Source organism: Ovis aries, chromosome 2, assembly GCF_016772045.2.
Source record: "Ovis aries strain OAR_USU_Benz2616 breed Rambouillet chromosome 2, ARS-UI_Ramb_v3.0, whole genome shotgun sequence".
Taxonomy (NCBI): domain Eukaryota; kingdom Metazoa; phylum Chordata; class Mammalia; order Artiodactyla; family Bovidae; genus Ovis; species Ovis aries.
Genome location: NC_056055.1, coordinates 212113809 through 212134070, shown reverse-complemented (window position 1 = coordinate 212134070; position 20262 = coordinate 212113809). Strand labels below are relative to the sequence as shown.

The window sequence follows — 20262 nt, the reverse complement described above, 5'->3', positions numbered from 1 at the left end:
TGATTTTTTTTTTAATTTAAAGGAGAATAAAGGTAGGAAACATTGCCCACAGTTGCGCGTTACTCTAAAATATGTTCCCTCCCCAGCTCTCTGGGAATTCCATCACCTGTCCCACCCTTTAGAAACAACACTTCTGTCTCTTTAACAAACTGAAAATGAGAAGGGGGCGGGCCTCCGGGGTGGCGAAGGCTCTGATTGGTCCAGCTGGCAGGAAGTGGGCAGTGAAAGCGTCGCTTCAGTTTTTGTCCGGAGGCGGCGGGGTGAGTGGCCAGAGGCCGTACAGGGCTTTGGGATCTTGGACGGGCAGTTGCTTGAAATCGCAAGTGTGAACGTGGGGTGCAAAACGGACCCCCTTCGTCGCGGTGGGTTAGGAGCCCTGGCAGCCCTTTTGCGGAGGTGCCCCACCCTGACGGCTGGGCCGCGGGGGGCCAGGGGTCCACTCGAACCGCAAGGACTGCGCAGTGGCCGAGGGACTGGAAGAAAGGTGTTCCCCGGGCGCTGGCCTCCGCCTTCGCAACGCGGACTTGGCCCGTATCTCAACGTAGATTCTCTTTTTCCCCTGTTCTGCAGGCTCGTTTCTGGCATCATGGCGCAGAGGGCCTTCCCGAATCCTTATGCTGATTATAACAAATCCCTGGCCGAAGGCTACTTTGATTCTGCTGGGAGGGTGAGTTTGGGAAGTATCTGCCTCCATCCCTACCTCCAAACCCCAGTGTTTGGAAAGGAGTTCGATTTTGCCTGAAAGAAGGGGATGAACACCTCTTTTAAAAAAATAAATAATTTCAGTATAAACATATAAAATACTTTAAATATGTAAAGTACATATGCAAATAGTTTGAGCTCTAACATGTTGAACGTATGTAAGAAGTTGTTGATAATATTTGTAGTAGAAGTTGATCATTGAAATAACTTCAGTCATTGATATTTAAATTATAAAAATGGCAGCTCTGCAATTTAGTGTGTAATCTTGCCTTTTTTTTAAAAAAAAATCATTTTTGGTTTGTTTTTTAAGAGAGATGAGAAATCCTCCTGGCTTTTCACATGCGCAGTGTTAACTGTTTTATGATTGAACAGGAGTACCGGCAGGATGAGGAGGAGAGTAAACCAGAATGCAATGAAGACATCTTTAAACTGCAGCTGCTAAGAGAGGTTTGGGACATAGGCCTGAAATCTTTGTCCCATTTCCACTCAACCCCACAACTGGAAAATAAATAAATGAATGAATACATGAAAATGGTCAGTTAAACTGATGGGCACCTCACAAGTCACTGTGAGATTACAAAGAGAACCTGGGCTTGAGATTCCAGAGGCCTGTGTTTTCTCATGCCTGTGAACATAATTGTTAAGAGGGTATACACCTAGTTGAGAAGTGTTAAGTGAGAAGAGTGATCTCTTTAAATGTGCACACATTTTCAAATTTTACCAGCTAATTTCTTCTAGGCTCATCAGCCATACGAAAAGCATTTTGCTTGTGGTTGAAGGGCTTTAGAGATTCCATATCTGCCAAGTGAACTTTCAGTAATTCTGTTGATTCTTTCCTTAAAACACTTAGCACCGTAGTTTAACTTGAGTAGTGCAAGTAGGAGGAATGAGAGAGATGGCAGAGAGTTGTAAGACAGAAGGCTGCCTAAGTGTGTATGGAGCTGGAATCAATATGATTCCTTTAAGACCATAATTGAACTGCCGAAACAAAGCTTCTAATCATTACCTTGAAGCCAGATGGCTTCCTTTTGGCTTTTTGGACCTGTGTTCTGTCTAGCTCTGCAGATCTTGAAGCTGAAGCATTTGTCTTGTCTTGTCTTGTCTTTTTGGAGGAAGATCTGCAGCTTCATGTTTCTTGGCAAAGAGAACAGTTGAGTATAGATCCTAATGACAAAAGCCTTCAATGGAACGTAGCTCGCTGTTTAGGATGTCTACAAAGTAAATGCTAATTACAAATTTAAATCTGTATCTAAGGGAGAAAAATGATACTCATAAATTTGAACTCTGGCCCCAAAATAATAGTGTAATTTATTGCCTGACACATGGTTTTTGGACAGTCCTCCCACTTCTAGAATTGTTTAATGTTGAACACTAAGGAACAGACCCTAGGGATCTGTCCTCCTTAACTTGTTAATGCAAATAGTTCAATAAGAAACTGCTCTGTTTTCTGGCATCTATTGAAAAAGGGCTTTTAGAAGCTTTTCATATTATTGCTAGGTTTGAATAATTTTTTGGTCTGCCACAAGCAATCAATATTCTTAGGCAGGTCGCTTTTATTAAATGCAATTATGTGCCAAATAGAAGGTAATGTCCCTTCTTGAGGCTGAGGCATTCTCATTATTCTCAGTCTCTTACAGTAAGGTCAGGCAAGATGATAAATTATCCATGATCTACGAACAGAATATGACATGTTCTTATGTAGATGCACTCTTCTATCTAGTTAAGATTTATGGGCCTTTTATATTAATACTGAAGTATATTTTATCTTGCTAAATGTATTTTTAAGGCCTGTTGAAATCTTAACGTCTTGGCAGACATTGTTAAATGATGAGAGTGTGTCTGTCAAACAATGTGGTTTCTTCTTCAGAGTGTGAAATAGGGGATCATAGTGATGCTTTAGAATAAATAACCCAGATATGGTTGATCATCTGATTTGCCTTATCAGAGATACTCTTCAAAGTATCAGTCTTTTTAAAAATTTAATGTCTTTTATTACCACTAATAATTCTGATACTGCCTTTCCTACATTTTTCTTTCCTATATTTTTTTCCTACTGCCTTCCTACATTTTTTAAAAATGCCCTTTTTTTAAAAAAAATGAGGCTATGATGCTTGCAGGTCATTGTTATATATGTTTTTACCATCCTTATGTAATGAAATGTTTGTACTTTTGTAATGTTCCCCAACATTATTTCACTGTTTTACTGCTTTGTGAAATCCAAGTCTGAGAATCAGGGCAGATTACTAAAAATGGAGGGATATATTAAAGTTACCTTTTAAGACATTTCATAATTCAATGTATCCAGAACTTTCTAAATATTTTTCAGTTATTAGAACAATTAACATAACTTTTTGGTAAACCTTACCATTTGCCCTTCATCTATGGTCCTTTATATGGATATCACCAACCTCACAGCCCAGTCTTAGTTTGTTTTCAGTCTGTATCCAAAATATTTGTATAGATCATTGGATTGCTTAAAATAGTAAAAATGTCAGCATTTAAATCCCTGAATGCAAAGGGTATGAGACCCACAATCTCATTTGATCCTCAGTGTACCGTTGACATTGGTGAGTCAGGTGTTATTATCCTGACTTTACAAGGCAGCTGAAGCATAAAGAAGTTACAGGTTGAGCGTGGTCACTCAGCTAATAGCAGACAAGGATGTGGCCTGGCTCATTCATTGAGCGATATTTGTGAGGCCGGTAGCCTGCAAGGCACTGTCCTGGGCATGGCTTTTTGTGTCTTGATCCAATGTTCTTTCCACTCTGCTGAATGCTCCTAATATCTATGAATTTATTTAGCTTTTCTTATGCTACTTCTACATTTTTTTAATGTTGATACATTTTTTTCTAAATGGATTTTTTAATAAATATTTATCATCATTTTTAAACAACAGAAAGTGAAAGTGAAGTCTCTCAGTTGTGTCCGACTCTTTGTGACCCCATGGACTGTAGCCTACCAGGCTCCTCCCTCCATGGGATTCTCCAGGCAAGAGTACTGGAGTGGGGTGCCATTTTCCTTCTCCAGGGGATCTTCCCGACCCAAGGATCGAACCCGGGTCTCCCGCATTCCAGGCAGATGCTTTAAACAACAGAAGCAATTAGTATTTCTTTAGGGAATTAACATTGCATCTGAATACTAAAAATCCAATTGCTTGAAAACAGCAAATATCTTCTGTTTTATGCTTAGTTTAATAAAATGGTTTTTATTATCAAAAGAAATATTGACTTAAATAATAGATGATTCCTAGTAAATGGAAATTACTGTGATCCTGTTTAACATTGGCAGTCTAATATTAAAATTTTTATGTAAAACATTTAAGTTATATCAAAAATATTTCCTCACTTGAGTAAGAAAATACAGTAGTACTTTTACGTTTTGTTAATTCATCCTTGTTGTTTAAGAATAAAATAATTGTCCTGTTCTCGCAGGCAAAAAACTGCAGCTTGAAAGGAAATGAAGTACCCTCCTATTTCTAACAGGCTATAGCCTAGGACACCAAGTGGCATATATTTTTTGATACTTGTTTTCCCTTTACTTTCTACAGCTGACTCCTGAGTTTTCACAACGCTTGAACAATAAGATTCGAGAGCTTCTTCAGCAAATGGAGAGAGGCCTGAAGTCAGCAGACCCTCGGGATAGCACTGTTTACACTGGCTGGGCAGGTATGAAGTGCTGACTGGGAGCTGGCACAAGCATAGGAGAGGCGAGCTGCCTGGCTGAATGGTGTACTCTTAAGTGCTTCTTGCATCTGCATAGAAGTAATTGCTTCTGGGTAGAATGCTGTGCTCTCAGCCTAACCTGGTATCTTCTGGATCTTTAACAGTGTCCAGAATTCAGAGCAGAGTAAGCATATTCCTAGAATTCATGCCTGACACAAATTTGGATGGCTTTCATACTTGGGTGAAAAGTTGACGTTCAGTGTTACATAGTTAATTCAGAAACGGAATTTCACTGAGAAGAGTTGGGAAGATTCCCAAAATGCAGTGCATGAAACAGGAGAATGTACCCATGGAAAATAAAACATGTCCAAAATTGTCTTTTTTTTTTTTTTTTTTAAGTTACCATGTAACAGGTGTCCATATAGGAACTCGGGATAGAGTATAGATTCCATGAACTAATCCTCCAGTATAGTCATTGCTCATTGATGTACATTCTCTGTGTTGCTGGTCATTGAGAGGCTGAGAAAGTTTGGGAGGAAACTGTACATAGATGTCAAAAAAGTGAGAAAGAGGGAAACCAAAGAAGGAAAGTTGAACTGCAGCTAGCTTACAAATGCAGAGAGCAGGAAGACAGCTTTCTAATCTTGAAGGAAACACAGCTTGGAGACTTAGCGTTTCCCAGTTATTCTGAAAAGCAAATGAAGAGGAATAGGTTTTTAGCTTAAGGAGTTTGGATTTTATTTTAAGGCAATGGGGCTTATCATAAAAATGCAGGTTCTTAGGCCTCGCGGCAAGATTCTGCTTCAGTAGTCTTGAGCAGGACCCAGGAATCTGCAGTTTACAAGCCTCCATGGTCCTGAAGCAGATGGTGATGGTCTTTCTCAGAGCATACATTGAGAGCTTTTCTAGGAGAGGAATTTACTGTTAATAATAGCAGTCTCTTAGTAATCCTCTTTTATGGCAAGTGATTCTGTTCCTTCTCCTGAGTATGGGAAGGCGGAAAAAAAATCAATAAAATTTTAATCTCTCAGGGACATTTAAGGTCAGTAGTTTATAAAACAAAAGGAGTGGTCAAGATAGTGTTATTGTTCGTTGCTCAGTTGTGTCTGACTCTTTGAGACCCCACAGACTATAGCCTGCCAGGCTCCTCTGTCCTTGGGATTTTCTAGGCAAGAATACTGGAGGGATTGCCATTCCCTTCTCCAGAGGATCTTCCCAAACCAGAGGTCGAACCCGGTCTCCTGCATTGCAGGCAGATTCTTTACTATCTGAGCTACATGTGGACCCTCCCTTTTATAGTATAATGTTATCATATTTGTGGATTTAGAAACTTAACAGAAAAAATGTTAAGATGAGAATAAAATGAAAGTGTTTTGTTTCAAGAGAGACATTATAGCAACAGCTGTCATTTACTGAGTAGCTGTACTGTGTTCCAGGTGTGCAGTCATTGGTAAACGAATCTTACTGATTAGTATTACTCTTCTTTATTTAAAACTATGAGGATTTAAACAGAACAGGACAACTGAGACAGATGGCTGGATTTCATTGCATAACTGATTGTTAAAAGAATGACATAAATCTGTAACTCACCTCCTTCAGGTGAGCTTATATTATTATATATCATAAGGTACCTTGCTTTAGGAGGAAAAGAAGTGATTGATTTCAAGTTTGAATTCATCGTTTGACAACTTTTGGAAAATCTTCACTATTGGCAGAGCTGGTTGAGAATCAAAGTTAAAATTTCCTTGGAAATAGAAAAAAGAAAAAGTTACTCCAAAGTAGAATGCAAGTTTTTTTAAAATTTTTCTGGCAATATCGAGTTTTTGGCATCATTTTCTTTGAATTGCCTGTGTCTTTCAACTCTTTTATCCTTCAGTATCTATGATATTCATTGCTGTCTCCTGAAAGCAGCGGCAAATTGGCATAGTAAGCAATTAAGGATTTCTTCAGTTGCTGGTTATTTTATGATATAGCATAAAGTTTTCTAGATAAATTTGATAATGGCTTTCAAGGCAAGGTTCCTAATGCCTCCTAATCAAGCACTGTTATAAAGCCGTTGTTTCCACATAGAACGGATTGTCTCCTCCAGTGTTTTCCTAAGTAAAATCCGGTCCCATCACTTCATGGGAAATAGATGGGGAAGCAGTAGAAACAGTGTCAGACTTTATTTTTCTGGGCTCCAGAATCACTGCATGACTGCAGCCATGAAATTAAGCAGCCAGCTTACTCCTTGGAAGAAAAGTTATGACCAACCTAGATAGCATATTCAAAAGCAGAGACATTACTTTGCTGACTAAAGTCCATCTAGTCAAGGCTGTGGTTTTTCCTGTGGTCATGTATGGATGTGAGAGTTGGACTATGAAGAAGGCTGAGCGCCAAAGAATTGATGCTTTTGAACTGTGGTGTTGGAGAAGACTCTTGAGAATCCCTTGGACTGAAGGAGATCAACCCTGGGATTTCTTTGGAAGGAATGATGCTAAAGCTGAAACTCCAGTACTTTGGCCACCTCATGAGAAGAGTTGACTCATTGGAAAAAACTCTGATGCTGGGAGGGATTGGGGGCAGGAGGAGAAGGGGACGGCCGAGGATGAGATGGCTGGATGGCATCATGGACTCGATGGACGTGAGTCTGAGTGAACTCCGGGAGATGGTGATGGACAGGGAGGCCTGGCGTGCTGCGATTCATGGGGTCGCAGAGTCGGACACGACTGAGCAACTGAACTGAACTGAACTGATGCAAATCTTCCATCTGAACAGAAAATTTGTTGGGGAGAAACTAAAGCTGATTCAACCACAGAATATCATAATATCATATTATGTCTTATCAAGTATCATCTATTCATAACTGCAATTTTATTAGCAAAAATACATTCATGACCATCTTAACACAATAAAAACACTTTGTGTTCTGTCTCAAAGCAGTGTTTACATAATAATGAGTGGCTTTGTATGTTACTTTTGTGCCTCATTATCTTTCAAAAAGTAACTCTTTTGAGGAAAAGAGAATTATATATTTTTAACTTTGTTCACCAAATTTAGGGTCATATTTCTATTTATTTGCAAATATTATTATTTGCTCTTGTTATTAATTTTTCCAAAATAACATTCCTTTGGGAAACACTAGTTATAGAAATTTTTTAAAACTTTATTTCCTTCTTCAGCATTCACATCTATTAAATATTTATTATCATATACAGTGAAACTCTTTTAATATAATATGTAGTTTATTTGAGAAACTATGATTGTACTATGATTGTTACAATTTGAACCTTACATTTCTATCTTAATTTGTTAAGCTTCATTCCCCAGTAGAAATACAGTCTGATTTCTGTGCTGATTTGGATAGGATTGTTTTTGGAATAGGATTGGGTTCAGTTTCATATACCCAAAATAATCAAAATTACAGTGGCTCAAACACGATAAAAATTTTTTTTTACTCTGATGTAAAAGAAGAGTCATTGCTTTGCTGACAAAGGTCTGTATAGTCAAAGCTATGGTTTTCCCAGTAGTCAAGTGTGGATGTGAGAGTTGCACTGTAAAGAAAGCTGAGTGCCAAAGAATTGATGCTTTTGAGCTGTGATGCTGGAGAAGACTCTTGAGAGTCCCTTAAACAGCAAGTAGATCAAACCAATCAATCCTAAAGGAAATCAACCCTGAATATTCACTGAAAGGACTGATGCTGAAGCTCCAATACTTTGGCCACCTAATACGAAGAGCCAACTCATTGGAAAAGACCCTGATTCTGGGAAAGATGGAGGGCAAGAGGAGAAGAGGGAAGCAAAGGTTGAGATGGTTAGATAGCATCACTGACTCAATGGACATGAGTTTGAGCAAACTCAGGAAGATAGTGAAGGACAGGGAAGCCTGGCATGCTGCAGTCTATGGGGTAGCAGAGTCAGACACAACTTAACTGAACAAAATAAAACAGATGTAAAAGAAAGCCAGAGGGAGGTGGTCCAGAGCTATGGTGATGGCCTCAGGATGTCAAAAGGAACCCAGGCTCATTTCTTTCTCCATCATCCCTCAGCCAGTCCTTTGGCATGGCCCTTTTCTGGATTTCAGAGAGTCAGACATCACTTAGCGACTCAGCAGTAGCTACAACATCCCTCAGCACTAGCTTCTCTCCCTTGACCAAATAGCAACTGAATATCCAGCCATTATATCGGCTTTTCAAGGCTGCAGGGAGGAAAAAGGCAAAGAAAAAATGCATTTCTTTCCTTTAAAATAAGACTTCCAGGAAGTCCTTCTCAGCATTTCAATTCTACGTTCTTTGCATTGGGTAGAACATAGTCACATGGTCATACCCCTTAACAAGGAAGGATGGTGAGTGTAGTCTAAACTGGGGTCTGTTACTGAAGGAAAGAGGAGCGTGGATTTAGGGTAAGACCTAGCAATCTCTGCAATAAGTTCTGTACAACATGAAAAAGAATCCTTTTGTTCCTATGTTTGCACAAGGCATGTAGACAGTAAGCCACAATATTTCTATCTGCAAAAGGCTCTCTAACCTGGCTCTCTAATTTGGGAGAATTTTTATAAGGATAAATTTATCATTAACATGAGTTTGAGTAAGCTCTGAGGGTTGGCAGTGGACAGGGAAGCCTGGCATGCTGCAGTCCATGGGGTCACAAAGAGTCTGACTCTTTCTCAGACTGAACTTCTGAACTGAACTGAACTGATAAATGTTTGAAATATGCTAAGCAATGTTTTGCCTACTCTATTTCTAGGGAGATTAATATTTGGATTTTGATTGAAAATTTCTTACTCACTTTTAAGTTTCTTAATTTCTATAAGTAATAGTCTTTTCATAAAGCCTGCCATAGGAAGTATTCTAGAAATGCCAAATCATAAGTCGTGTTTCTAGAGCCAAGCGTAACTTAAACTTAGAAATGGGGCTACAGCAGGTTATAAACACTGTGAAACATCAATGGTTTCTCAGCCTGAGTAGACAGCTCTCTGCCTCTCCTTTCCGCTTCCTCTCAAAGTCTCACTGGCTGTCACAGGGTTATAAAGTCCTTAATTTGTTTGTAACATTTATCAATCCACAGTACACCCTGTAGTCATGTATCTGTGTTTCTGACTCATGACTCCAAAGAAAACCACAGGGCTAGGCTGCCCAGCTTCATGATACTTCATTCAAGGTATGCCTAGATTTGTCTCAGTTGTTCAGCTTGATCTTGAAAGAGTTTCAGTGAAGAGAAAAAGCACCCATATGTTTTTAATGTTATATATGAACTTAAAACTGAAAAACAGGATTCACATCATTTTTTAATTTTCCAACAAAAATTGAGACTAATAGTGATAGGTTACTTTTCTGCTAGAGTACCTCTGTGTATTGTATGTGCTGTAGAAAACACGATACTGCTTTACTGGTAAGGATGACATATACAAGTTTAAATTGACACTCAAAAGAAGCAGATCATTGCTTTAGAAAGTATTTAACATAGACTTTACAAACTATTTTACAACTAAAATTATCTTGACTTTCATTTTTAAATAAAAGCAGAGGATATAATATGGTGATGAGGGTGATTAACATGAAGTTTTAATAGGATTCAGATATCATCTCTGAAGCCTTTATTTATACCTGTGGGTTGTCATAGTGCAGTTTTACAAGCTGTATTCTTTGGTGTTTATCTTTTTTAATATACCACAGAGAGGTAATATACTTTGATCCTTAGGAAAGAAAGAATAATTTTAAAATCCCATAACTATCTCTTATTGGCAAATGAAGCAATTTTTACCATAAATCCCTCTGGTCTCTTTTTTGCTTATTCAGGAATGAAGTGTTGTGAATAATCAGGTTTTTCAGTCAGTAATTGAGAGTTAACACATTATTACTATACATTAATGTTCAAAACACAATTCAATACTTTAATAATAAAATACATTGATTGAATGAATTTTGGCTCCTAAAGGAATGAGGATCATCAGTATGCAATTTCATGATTATCTGACTGTGGAAAGATAAGAGGAAAAATTAAAATTTGACTCTTGTTAATAAAATGCTAATAGGATTTACATTTGAATGGCAGGAGCTAGTGTGTGTGTGTGCGTGTATGCCAGTCACTAATGTTATATGCCAGGCTCCACGCAAGTGCTTTGCATTAAATAACACATCTACATCTCAAAACAACTCCATGGCATGCATCCTATTCATACCCTGATTTTGAGGATGAGGAAACTGAATCAAAGCGAGGCTGAGTACCTTGTTCAAGGTTACACAGCTAGTTAGTGACAAAGATAGAGCCCTGCTCTTTAGTCCCTGAGAATGTGTATGTGTGTGGCGTTGGGGGCGGGGGGCGCTGGTTGAAGTTTCCTCTCCACTCCTACATTTGGGTTTACTCCATACATTTGATAGGTAAAAAAGTGAAGAAGACCAACACATAAGCTATGAGATGAAGTAATGTGAACCATACCAACTTTTTAGAAATGGCTAATGACTAGTCAATTATAAGTGTTTTAGAAAAAATCAGAATAAGCCCTGCAAAAACATGACAAGAATTTGGAAAGATTGAGGGAATCATGGCTTGGTAGAAAGGCAAGAATAACTACTATTAAAATGTCTACAGGAAAATGTTATTTGAGACTGGACATGGAGTAAAATCCCTAGATTTTATGGGCATTTGCAGCTAGAAAAGTGTAATCTTCGGCTTTGTTCCTTAGAGCGTTCTTCCCCTTTCTAATCCTAAATTAATATATTCAGAGCATGGCTTCAGGATAGAAAATTAACTGGGCCAAAACAGAAGCTTTTCCTTATAATTGCTTGTGTTTGAAAAGGCTTGTTGAGGATCCTCTTGTGTAAAACATTACCCAGAGTCTGAAAGCAATCAGTAGCTCTTGCAACTGTTAAATAAGTGATGTTTGAAATGAACAGCCTCAGTTCTTTTCACTGAAATCCTCCTCTGTAAAATCGAATACACTGAAGTGTAGTGCATTATGATATTGATGTATGACATACACCAGCAGTAAGCATTGAGTTGTTCATTTTTAGCTTTATTCTTTTCCCAGTAGAGTTTCAAGAGTTCTTGGCTATACACTCCCAGCTTGGGAGGCAAGGGAAGCCATTTAGATCTTTAGGTGCCCCATTAAGAACCTTTCAGTGTGCCCATGCACGCAGCAGACAGTGTAGAAAAATAGCAGGCATGGAAACCCCTTAAGATCAAATCTGAAGTCCAGGTATTAAATGATGGTAGGTGATGCCCCTGCCAGCGACTGAACCCATGCCCCCTGCAGTAGAATCATGGGATCCTAACCACTGGACTGCCAGGAAATTCCTATATTAGTAAATGTACTTAATCACAAATTGAGATTGTTTTCAAAGGTTATTTTTCAGAGATAACTCCAGATCAAAGACCCAGCAAGGGTTAACCTATTTCTGTTCAGTAGCTTGTTTTTTGAACTATCCTGAAGCACTAACAGAAGACAAGGTATCAATAACTTTTAAGTAAATTATGGTTAAATGAGGTAAGTTAAAATGCATCTAATAACTTGCTCGCATTTAAAAAATGAATAGGGACTTCCTTGACAGTGGGCTTCCCATGTGTCTCAGTGGTGAAGAATCTACCTGTAACTGCAGGAGATGCAGGAGACATGGGTTCAGTCCCTGGGTCGGGACGATCCCCTGGAGAGGGAAATGGCAACCCACTGCAGTATTCTTGCCTGGGAAACCCCATGGACAGGGGAACCTGGTGGGCTACAGTCCATAGGGTCCCAAAGAGTCAAACAGGACTGAGCATGTACACACACAAGTGGTGTCCAGGGATCTGTGGGGACTCACCAGAGGACATGACTGTCCCTGCCATCTGGGTTCTGCTCCAAGTAGATTTGTTCTAGGAGGGAGAAGATTGTAAAGTGCTTTATAAAATGGAAAACATGAAGCTCTGGTGAGGTACTGTTATTATAAAGGATTAAGTGAGCAGATGAAGTTTTCTCATGTTAGAAATTAGCATTTAGTAGGAAAGATTGCTTTCCGTGCAGATAACAAAGTAAGAAAAGTAAACCCAAGGGATGGCTGATCTCAACTAGTGTCTTAAAGAGGGAATGAGGAAAAGTGCTAGCCCTCATTTAATTTCATTTTTTCCCACTCTTAACTATGATAATTCCCAAGGGAAATAATGATCAACTCACACTCAAAAAACACACACAGGACTCTAGCAGCTTTAGTTCTAAAAGACATGACCCAATCTTCTATACCGACTCGCAAAGTTAATGAGGCTAAGATTGGCATATATTTCCTCTTTTCAAGTATTAGATAACATTTTAAATAAGAGGATGTGCAGCATAATCCCTAGAGTACTATTAACTCACGCTCTAAATGCAAGTTATTAAAGTGTTTCAAGATACTGTTCCTCTGATCTGCCAAATTTATAGCCTCTGAGCTACAGTTTTAGCATGTGGGTCTTAGTTTCTGCTGATGCCAGATATTTGAAAGAAATTGCTCTGGCCAGGTGTCTTTTCTTTGCAATTTGATATTCTTCTAACTAGCTCTTCATCAGAGCCAGCATTTCAGTGTCTAATTTGAGCCTTGACCAAGTGTCCTTCACCATCAGGAGAGGCATCTGTGCCTCCCACCCAGCAGTGTTGGGACAAATGGAAGGAATCAGTGGCGTGGATCTCCACTGGGTCTGTGAGGGCCCTTCACAGTGATCACTAGATAGATGAATGCACCATGAATGTTGCCTGCTTTCTTTTTGCCTACAGTTTATAAGGTGCTGATGTCATTGTGCCGTCAGCGATCTTATTAATAAATGGCTGACACACAGGCTTGAAACAGCTGTAGGGTTTAGATATCACCAGTGTGCTTGAGTGAAGCACAGAGTAGGATGTAAGTGTTTGTAGGTAGATCAGAAGAACTGACAGCAGGTAAAGAAAGAGACAGATATCTAAGCATTTGATTTTTATCCACAATACCAGGTGGCATGTCTTGTCAATTTCATTCCGTTAACTTTAGCGGTTAACACAATGCCAGGGTCATAGTTGGTGCTTAATAAATGTTTGTTGAATGAATGAATGGATGAGTGAAAGAGAAATAACCTGTCTTTTACTACTCTAGCTACCATCTGTGCAAACTAAAAACAATAACAAAACTAGGCAGAATGGGGAAAGAGTGAGAATCCGACTCATTTCATGTCTCAAGGATATAAAAGAGTTAATCACATCCCATTCCCTTCAACCTCTGATGCAATTGAGAAGTGAACTCAGCAATGAGACAGGGCTCATACATAATATTCACTTTATACTTGGCAGAGTTGGATAAAGAGCATATCGTTTAGACCTGGACATAAAGTGGGCTTCCTCCTTCTTGCCCCCAGTTTAAACTTACCTGCTCTCGTGTGCATGCATGCTTAGTTGTGTCCAATTCTTTGCGACCCAATGGACTATAGCCCACCTAGCTCCTCTGACCAAGGGATTCTCCAGGCAAGAATACTGGAGTGTGTGCCATTTCCTGCTCCAGAGGATCTTCCTGACCCAGGGATCAAAACCCAAGTCACCTGCATCTCCTACATTGTCATGTGGATTCTTTACCACCATGCCAGCTGAGAACTCCCTAGACTTAAAGAGCCTCTGGACAGCCGAAGAGTGGATAACAACATGAAAACAGGATTGAGGAGAAGAGAGACGTCCTGATGCAGGGAAGATTTTGCTAACCCTTCTCAGAGGAGCCAGTGAGAGAGGAGAGAGGCAGGAGATAGGAGGAGGAAGAAGAATATGGTTGCCTCTGTATTTTCTGTCCCTTTAGATCAGGCATCAGTGATGAGACAAAGCAACTCATTCAGCACTCAGAATCACAGACTAATGGGGTTTGGGCATTTATTGAGTAGTTACTGGGTGCTGGAGACTGTTGTACTGATCAGAATGATTTACAATAGCTATGGAGTAGCTGGGCTTCCCAGATGGTGCTAGTGTTAAAGAACCTGCCTGCCAATGCAGGAGATGTAAGAGACACAGGTTCGATCCCTGGGTCTGGAAGATCCCCTGGAGGAGGCATAGCAACCCACTCTAGTGTTCTTGCATGGAGAATCCCATGGACAGAGGAGCCTGGCAGGCTATAGTCCATGGGGTCACAAAGAGCTGGACACGACTGAAGCAACTTAGCACGTGCACACACACGTATATGGAGTAGCTACTGTTATTTCCATGTAATATGTAAAAATGCTCAGGCACAGAGAGGTTTAGTAAGTGGGGTAAGATCACACAGCTAGGAAGTAGCATAGATAGGCTTCAATATCAAGCAGTGATTCATGAACCTGAATTAAGTTACTCTTAATAACTATTGTGTTAAAGGATTTATCACCTATTAAGGTAGTCTAAGGCCTACTGGGTGGCTCAAACGGTAAAGAATCTTCCTGCAATGTGGGAGACCTAAATTCTATCCCCGGATCAGGAAGACCCCCTGGAGAAGGGAATGGCAACCCACTCCAGTATTCTGCCTGGAGAATCCCGTGGATAGAGGAGCCTAGTGGGCTACAGTGCATGGGGTCACTAAGAGTTGGACACAACTGAGCGGCTAACATTTTCACTTTTCATGGTAGTCTGAATAACAGAATAGGAGCACTTCCTAATTTGACAGTTAGGAAGCAGTACACTGCAGGGCACTGAGGGAAGGAAGGAGGAAAGTATAATATCCCCCTTTTTAAAAATTTTAATCCCTTTTCCTGTTTAGCTCTGGAAATAGATAATGGAGAAAAGAAGACACCTCTTCAGTGTGCTCATTTGCCTTTTTTTATTTGCAATTCCACCTCTTCATTTGGGTCAGTATTTTTAAATTAAGGATTTAAAGTCACAGCTAGTTTCCTCCTCAGGTTACCTGTATTAGAAGTACTGGAGTATTTGGAAAGCTGGCACTACGCCCAGCTTTAACCTGAAGATAGACTGGATGTACTAGTCAGTGCAGTGTTCACATCCAGGCTTTGCGGAGAATAACTTCAGGGACTGGGAGCCCTGCACTAAAGACACTGTCATTTTGTTGAAGAAATGGAAACACACATGCTCAAAACACACGTAAGGTTAAGATAATTATTAAAAATAATGCATTAGAAAATACCAGCCTCCTTAGAAAGCAGGTGATCATACTATATGGGGTTATTTAGAGACAACTTTCATTTCTCATATTTCCATTAATCTGAATGAAAAAAAAAATTGATGAGCTTTAAAAATTTCAACTAGGGAACAGTTTGTTTGAAACTTAGGGTGAAGCAACCCATCCCCCCTCCTTTAGGAAGTTCTTGTCTCGGTATCACTCAAAACTACTAAGACCCATTCTTGGGCGTTTACTGAACATCTCCAGTGGTTGCAGCAGTATCCATAATCTGAACATGATTTTTCCCACCAGAGCATACATGAAGAAGAGTTCAAAAGTACCTAACCTATAAGGAAATAACCTGCAGAACTGAAGTACCATGGCAGAGGTTTTTATATCAGTGTGGGCTGGTTGTAAAATAAATGAATAATGTTAAGGAATAATCTCAAATGCATAATTACAGAGAAGTGCTTTGAGAGCTTCATACATCTGTGGAGATTTTTATCATCTCCATAGCCATTTGAGATGCATCAAGGTCTTGATTGGTCAAGATGAATACGACTAATGATCCCTCAGAAATTCAAAGGCTTCCTATTAATTACCTCTCAACAGCTGGCTATATTTATAGTACTGCTGGGGATAAGTAGCTGAGTAAGGAAATTGCAGATTTAGAAGTGTCCCTAAACAATTCACCCTCCCTTGCCAGAGTTGTAGCTACGGAAGGAAACAGAATAGAAAAAAATCTGGTGCAGAGCATCTATACTGAAAGCCAGGATGGATTCCTTTACAGCAAAGTTTCATTTGTTTTTTGTCTTTCAAGTAAATTAGTTTTCAACAGTTTAAAGCCAAGAGATTCCTGGGATGATCTGTGAGCAGTGCCAGACATCCTGAACTTTTTATATAAACAAGGACATCTGTCCCTAATGCAGTAATGTCGTTGAACCTTTCTGCAGTGATGAATCTGTTTCTTTGCTGTCCATTCAGCAGCCACTAGCCATATGTTAATTACACTAGCCATATGTTAATTACATTTCCAAGTGTTGGAAATGTGGCCAGTGTGATTGGGAAACCGAATTTTAAATTTGTTCATTTTAACTAACTGAGGTTTCTGTAGATACTTATGGTTGCAGTCTGTCATAGTGAACACTGTAGTTTTGAGCCACCAGACAGATTCCACTGATCCAGTTATTAGATCAAAGTATAGATATCTGGGTTTCTACTGGCCTCTGAGATCACAGGAGATACGTAGGTTCTTTTTTTCTATTTTCTGGAGGACATTTGTCCAACCTCTCTTCCCTAAACTCAGACCCATGCATCCTGCTGCCTACTTGATATCTCCACTGAGATGTCTAATGAACATCTCAGAACTGACCTGTCCAAGATTTGGCTTCCTCTTTCTGCCACTTCCCCACCAGGCCCTGTGTCAGACACTTCTAGTGCTCATTCATATCTGGGTGTCCCTCTCCTTCTTGGTTTCCAGGAGGGTTAGACCGCTCAGCTTCTTTCTAGTTAGGTGAGACCACCTCCTCTGGTCCAGGGGCTGCACGTGGAAGCAGCGTGCAGTTGCTGGCATGATGCCCTGCAGTACCCTTCATGTTATGTATGTCCCTAGTGAAGTCCAGAATGTTCAGTCCTATCTTGCAGAACCTAGACTAACACGTATAGCTAAATATATCTTTGAAAAATACTGTTTTTAAATACTCCTTCTTCACATAAATTGGCAATAAATTAGCATTAAATCTATATTTCCGTGTCTAGTTTTTAACAATTTGAACCCCCAAGGAGTCCAGTCTTACTAGCCAAGTCATCCCCTAGTCCTCTGGTCCACGTGGATTTGCTTAGATGATTCCACGTGCTGGGAGCACTCTCTGCATTTGCTCTGTGTCAGGCTTACCACAAATGAAGCCTCCCTTTCAGTCCACACTCTGCCCATACCTACTTCCTGATGATAATTTTTTATCTCTGGGGTAGAAGAGGGTTCTGTGTCCACCTCTCTATTCCTTCTCCATCAAGTCAGCATCCGAGGCTATGAAAAACTACAGAATTAACGTGATTTCTGAAACAATTACTGACTTACCATGCTTGATTCTAAAGGACACTTTATTGATTCATTTTTACTGATATTACTTAAATGTGTCTGATTTTACTTGTAAACTAGAGATGGCAGCCCAATAACAACTTTCCTGTACCCTTTGGGAAATGAAGACACCATCCAGAGTAGGAATGGTCTCTTGTTCCTGAAGAAAAGTACTCATTGCTTAACAGAATTAGAATATTATCCCCAATACTTCTTATAAAGTCACCTTTAATGACTTGAAGATTAATGGGAAAATAATGGATTAGATTTTGCTTTACTAATAATCTCAGTGTATAGTTTCATGTGGATTATTTTCTCTTTTAAAATAGGTCAGTATGTTTCCTAACCAGATAGTCAAAGTAAGACCAAAAAGCATTAGCTTTCATAGTTTAGTGGCAGTGGTTATCATGGAGTGGACCAACTAAAATAATAGAAGAATATTTTAACTTAAAGTTTATATCAATGAAAAGTTCATCCAGATTCATAAAAGGTAGGGCAGTCTTTCCTTTTTCTTAAAAATGTAATTCTAAAGTCTAAAACAATCTGGAGCGTATTTTTACAATTAACTGCAAGCAAATTTTAAATCTCATTTTGGTCTTTTCGGGTCTAGAATTTTCTTCTAGAAAATTCTACCTTTTCGTGAAAGGGTAGAAAAAGGAAGGAAATCTTGATTATTCTACCGTTTGCTTACCAAACAGTAGAGAAGGACATTTTATCTGCTGCTCAAATTTGAACCCAAGGATATTCTTGATTATGTAACATATTCTGTGATTGATGAAAACATTAAAAAGTTTAAACTCCATATATCATCCTGCATTGAACCTCATGACCAGTTCTGATGGGTGTTATCTTAGAAACCACTAAAAAAACATTTCTTCTCATTAAATGTCCGTTAGGAATTGGAATCATATTTGGGGGTGAGTTTATGAAAGGATACATCTGTAGTCTTCCCTCTTAAGCGGCCCTCCTCTCGAGGCGTTTGCCGTCTCAGAGGATGGCACCATCGCCCATCCAGCCATTGAAGTTAGGGAGTCATCTTGATCTTTCCCTCTCAGTCATTCCCCAGCAGGTGCTGTTGACTTGTACCTTCCAGACAGGTATCTTTCCAGGTCAGTCTCACTTCATCTCTACTACAGCTACTCTGCCTCTCGTTTGTACTCCTCACCGATCCTAACTGCTCCTCCTGCATCCACTGTTCCATATATTCTTTTCCAAATCTTACAGTGCAATTGCAGTGAAATTTTTTTTTATAAAATATTTTTTAATTTATTTATTTTTAACTGAAGGATAATTGCTTAATAGTATTACATTGGTTTCTACCAAACATCAACATGCATCAGCCATAGGTTTACCCATGTCCTTCCCACTTGAACATCCTTCCCACCTCCCTCTGCAGCGAAATATTAAAAACACAAATTTAGTTGGGCTCTTAAATAATGCTTTTCAAATAAAACCGCAAATCCTTAACTGGTTTACAAGACCCTATGTGGTCTACCTTCTGCCTACCTCCTGAGCTTTGAAGAGAGCCGTGTTCTTTAGGATTAGGCTTGCTTGCATAACGGGAACACACCTAAAATAACAGTGGCTTTAACACAACAGAATTTGTCTTGTGTCATGGTGTGGCACCTTCACAGTCCTCTGGGTTCTAAACTTCTTTGTTCTTGATATGTTACCATCCTCATCACAGAACTACCACTTCATGGTCTAAAATGGTTACTTAGGTACACCATCACCTCTACATTCCAACCAGGAAAAAAGAAACAGCAGGTCTGCTCCCTTCAAGAACATTTTCTGAAGTTACCCCTGTTATTTCCACTCTGTCTCATTGGTCAGAACTTACCCATGCACACGTTCTTACCCATACTATTCTGGGTAACCGTGTGCCTAGCTAAAATCCAAGGCATTATTGTTTACAGAAAAGGGAGATAAATTTCGGGGTTCCATTTAGCTGTCTCTGTTGCAAGAGTTAAATCCTTATTTTCTGCAGTGAAAGGTGAATCAAGTATTTGATGAAGAAAAATCAAGAGAAAGCACATAGCATATTATTGGGAATACGGAGGCAGATACTACAGGAAATAACTAAAATTATTGAAAGTGGTTGCTTCTGGGAGGCAGGAATAGAAGTAGGCCAAGAGACTGCCAATGTATATTAAGTGTTGCAGTACTGTTTGACTTTTTCCATGAAGAACACGTTTATTTTGATTTAAGAATTCCATTTGAAAGGAGAGTTTAAAAGCCTGCAGTGAGGCCAGGGTTGTGAGGAAATGTAAGGACTCAATGAGTTTACCCTGAGAGCGTTGAGGTTGTATCTTTTATTTCCCACCTTGCCATATCAGTCAGCGTTCAGTTTTATGCAAAGATGATGTTGTATACATGACTACTGTCAAAGGTTAGAAGATCATAAGAATCAAGTTCAAGATGTTTGGTCACAGACAATTCCCTCATTTTTTCTATTATTAGGCTCCCTGGGGTATAAAATATTGATGAGACATTGAATATCTTTGACTCAATGCATCTTGCCTTATTTTCCTGACCTAGACGGATTTATGCTTCCCTGGTAACTCAGATGGTAAAGAATCTGCCTGTAATGTAGGGGATCTCGTTCGATCCCTGGGTCAGGGATGATCCCCTGAAGAAGGAAATAGCAGCCCACTCCAGTATTCTTTTCCTGGAGAATTCCCATGGACAGAGGAGCCTGGTGAGCTACAGTCCATGGTGACACGACTGATGACTACCACACACACACAGACTGATTTATAATAAGCTTGCCCAGGTAGATTTTTCTAATTGGCAGTAGCACT

At 39.5% G+C, this 20262-nt stretch overlaps 1 protein-coding gene across 7 annotated transcripts in view; it reads left to right on the top strand.

Moving 5' to 3' along the window:
* Positions 1-220: 220 nt before the first annotated feature.
* The window catches only part of LANCL1 (LanC like glutathione S-transferase 1), a 50522-nt gene continuing 30480 nt past the window's right edge, over positions 221-20262 (top strand). For 2 of the 7 annotated variants that reach the window (XM_004004893.4, XM_060410393.1), the window contains exons 1-3: positions 221-260; positions 571-667; positions 4250-4367. In XM_004004893.4, coding sequence (XP_004004942.2) covers positions 587-667; positions 4250-4367 — 199 coding nt within the window. In that variant the 5' untranslated portion in view covers positions 221-260; positions 571-586. Of the gene's footprint in view, positions 485-570; positions 668-4249; positions 4368-20262 lie in introns of all 7 variants that reach the window. The other 5 variants (XM_012145060.3, XM_060410394.1, XM_012145073.4 and 2 more) reach the window with 3 other exon arrangements.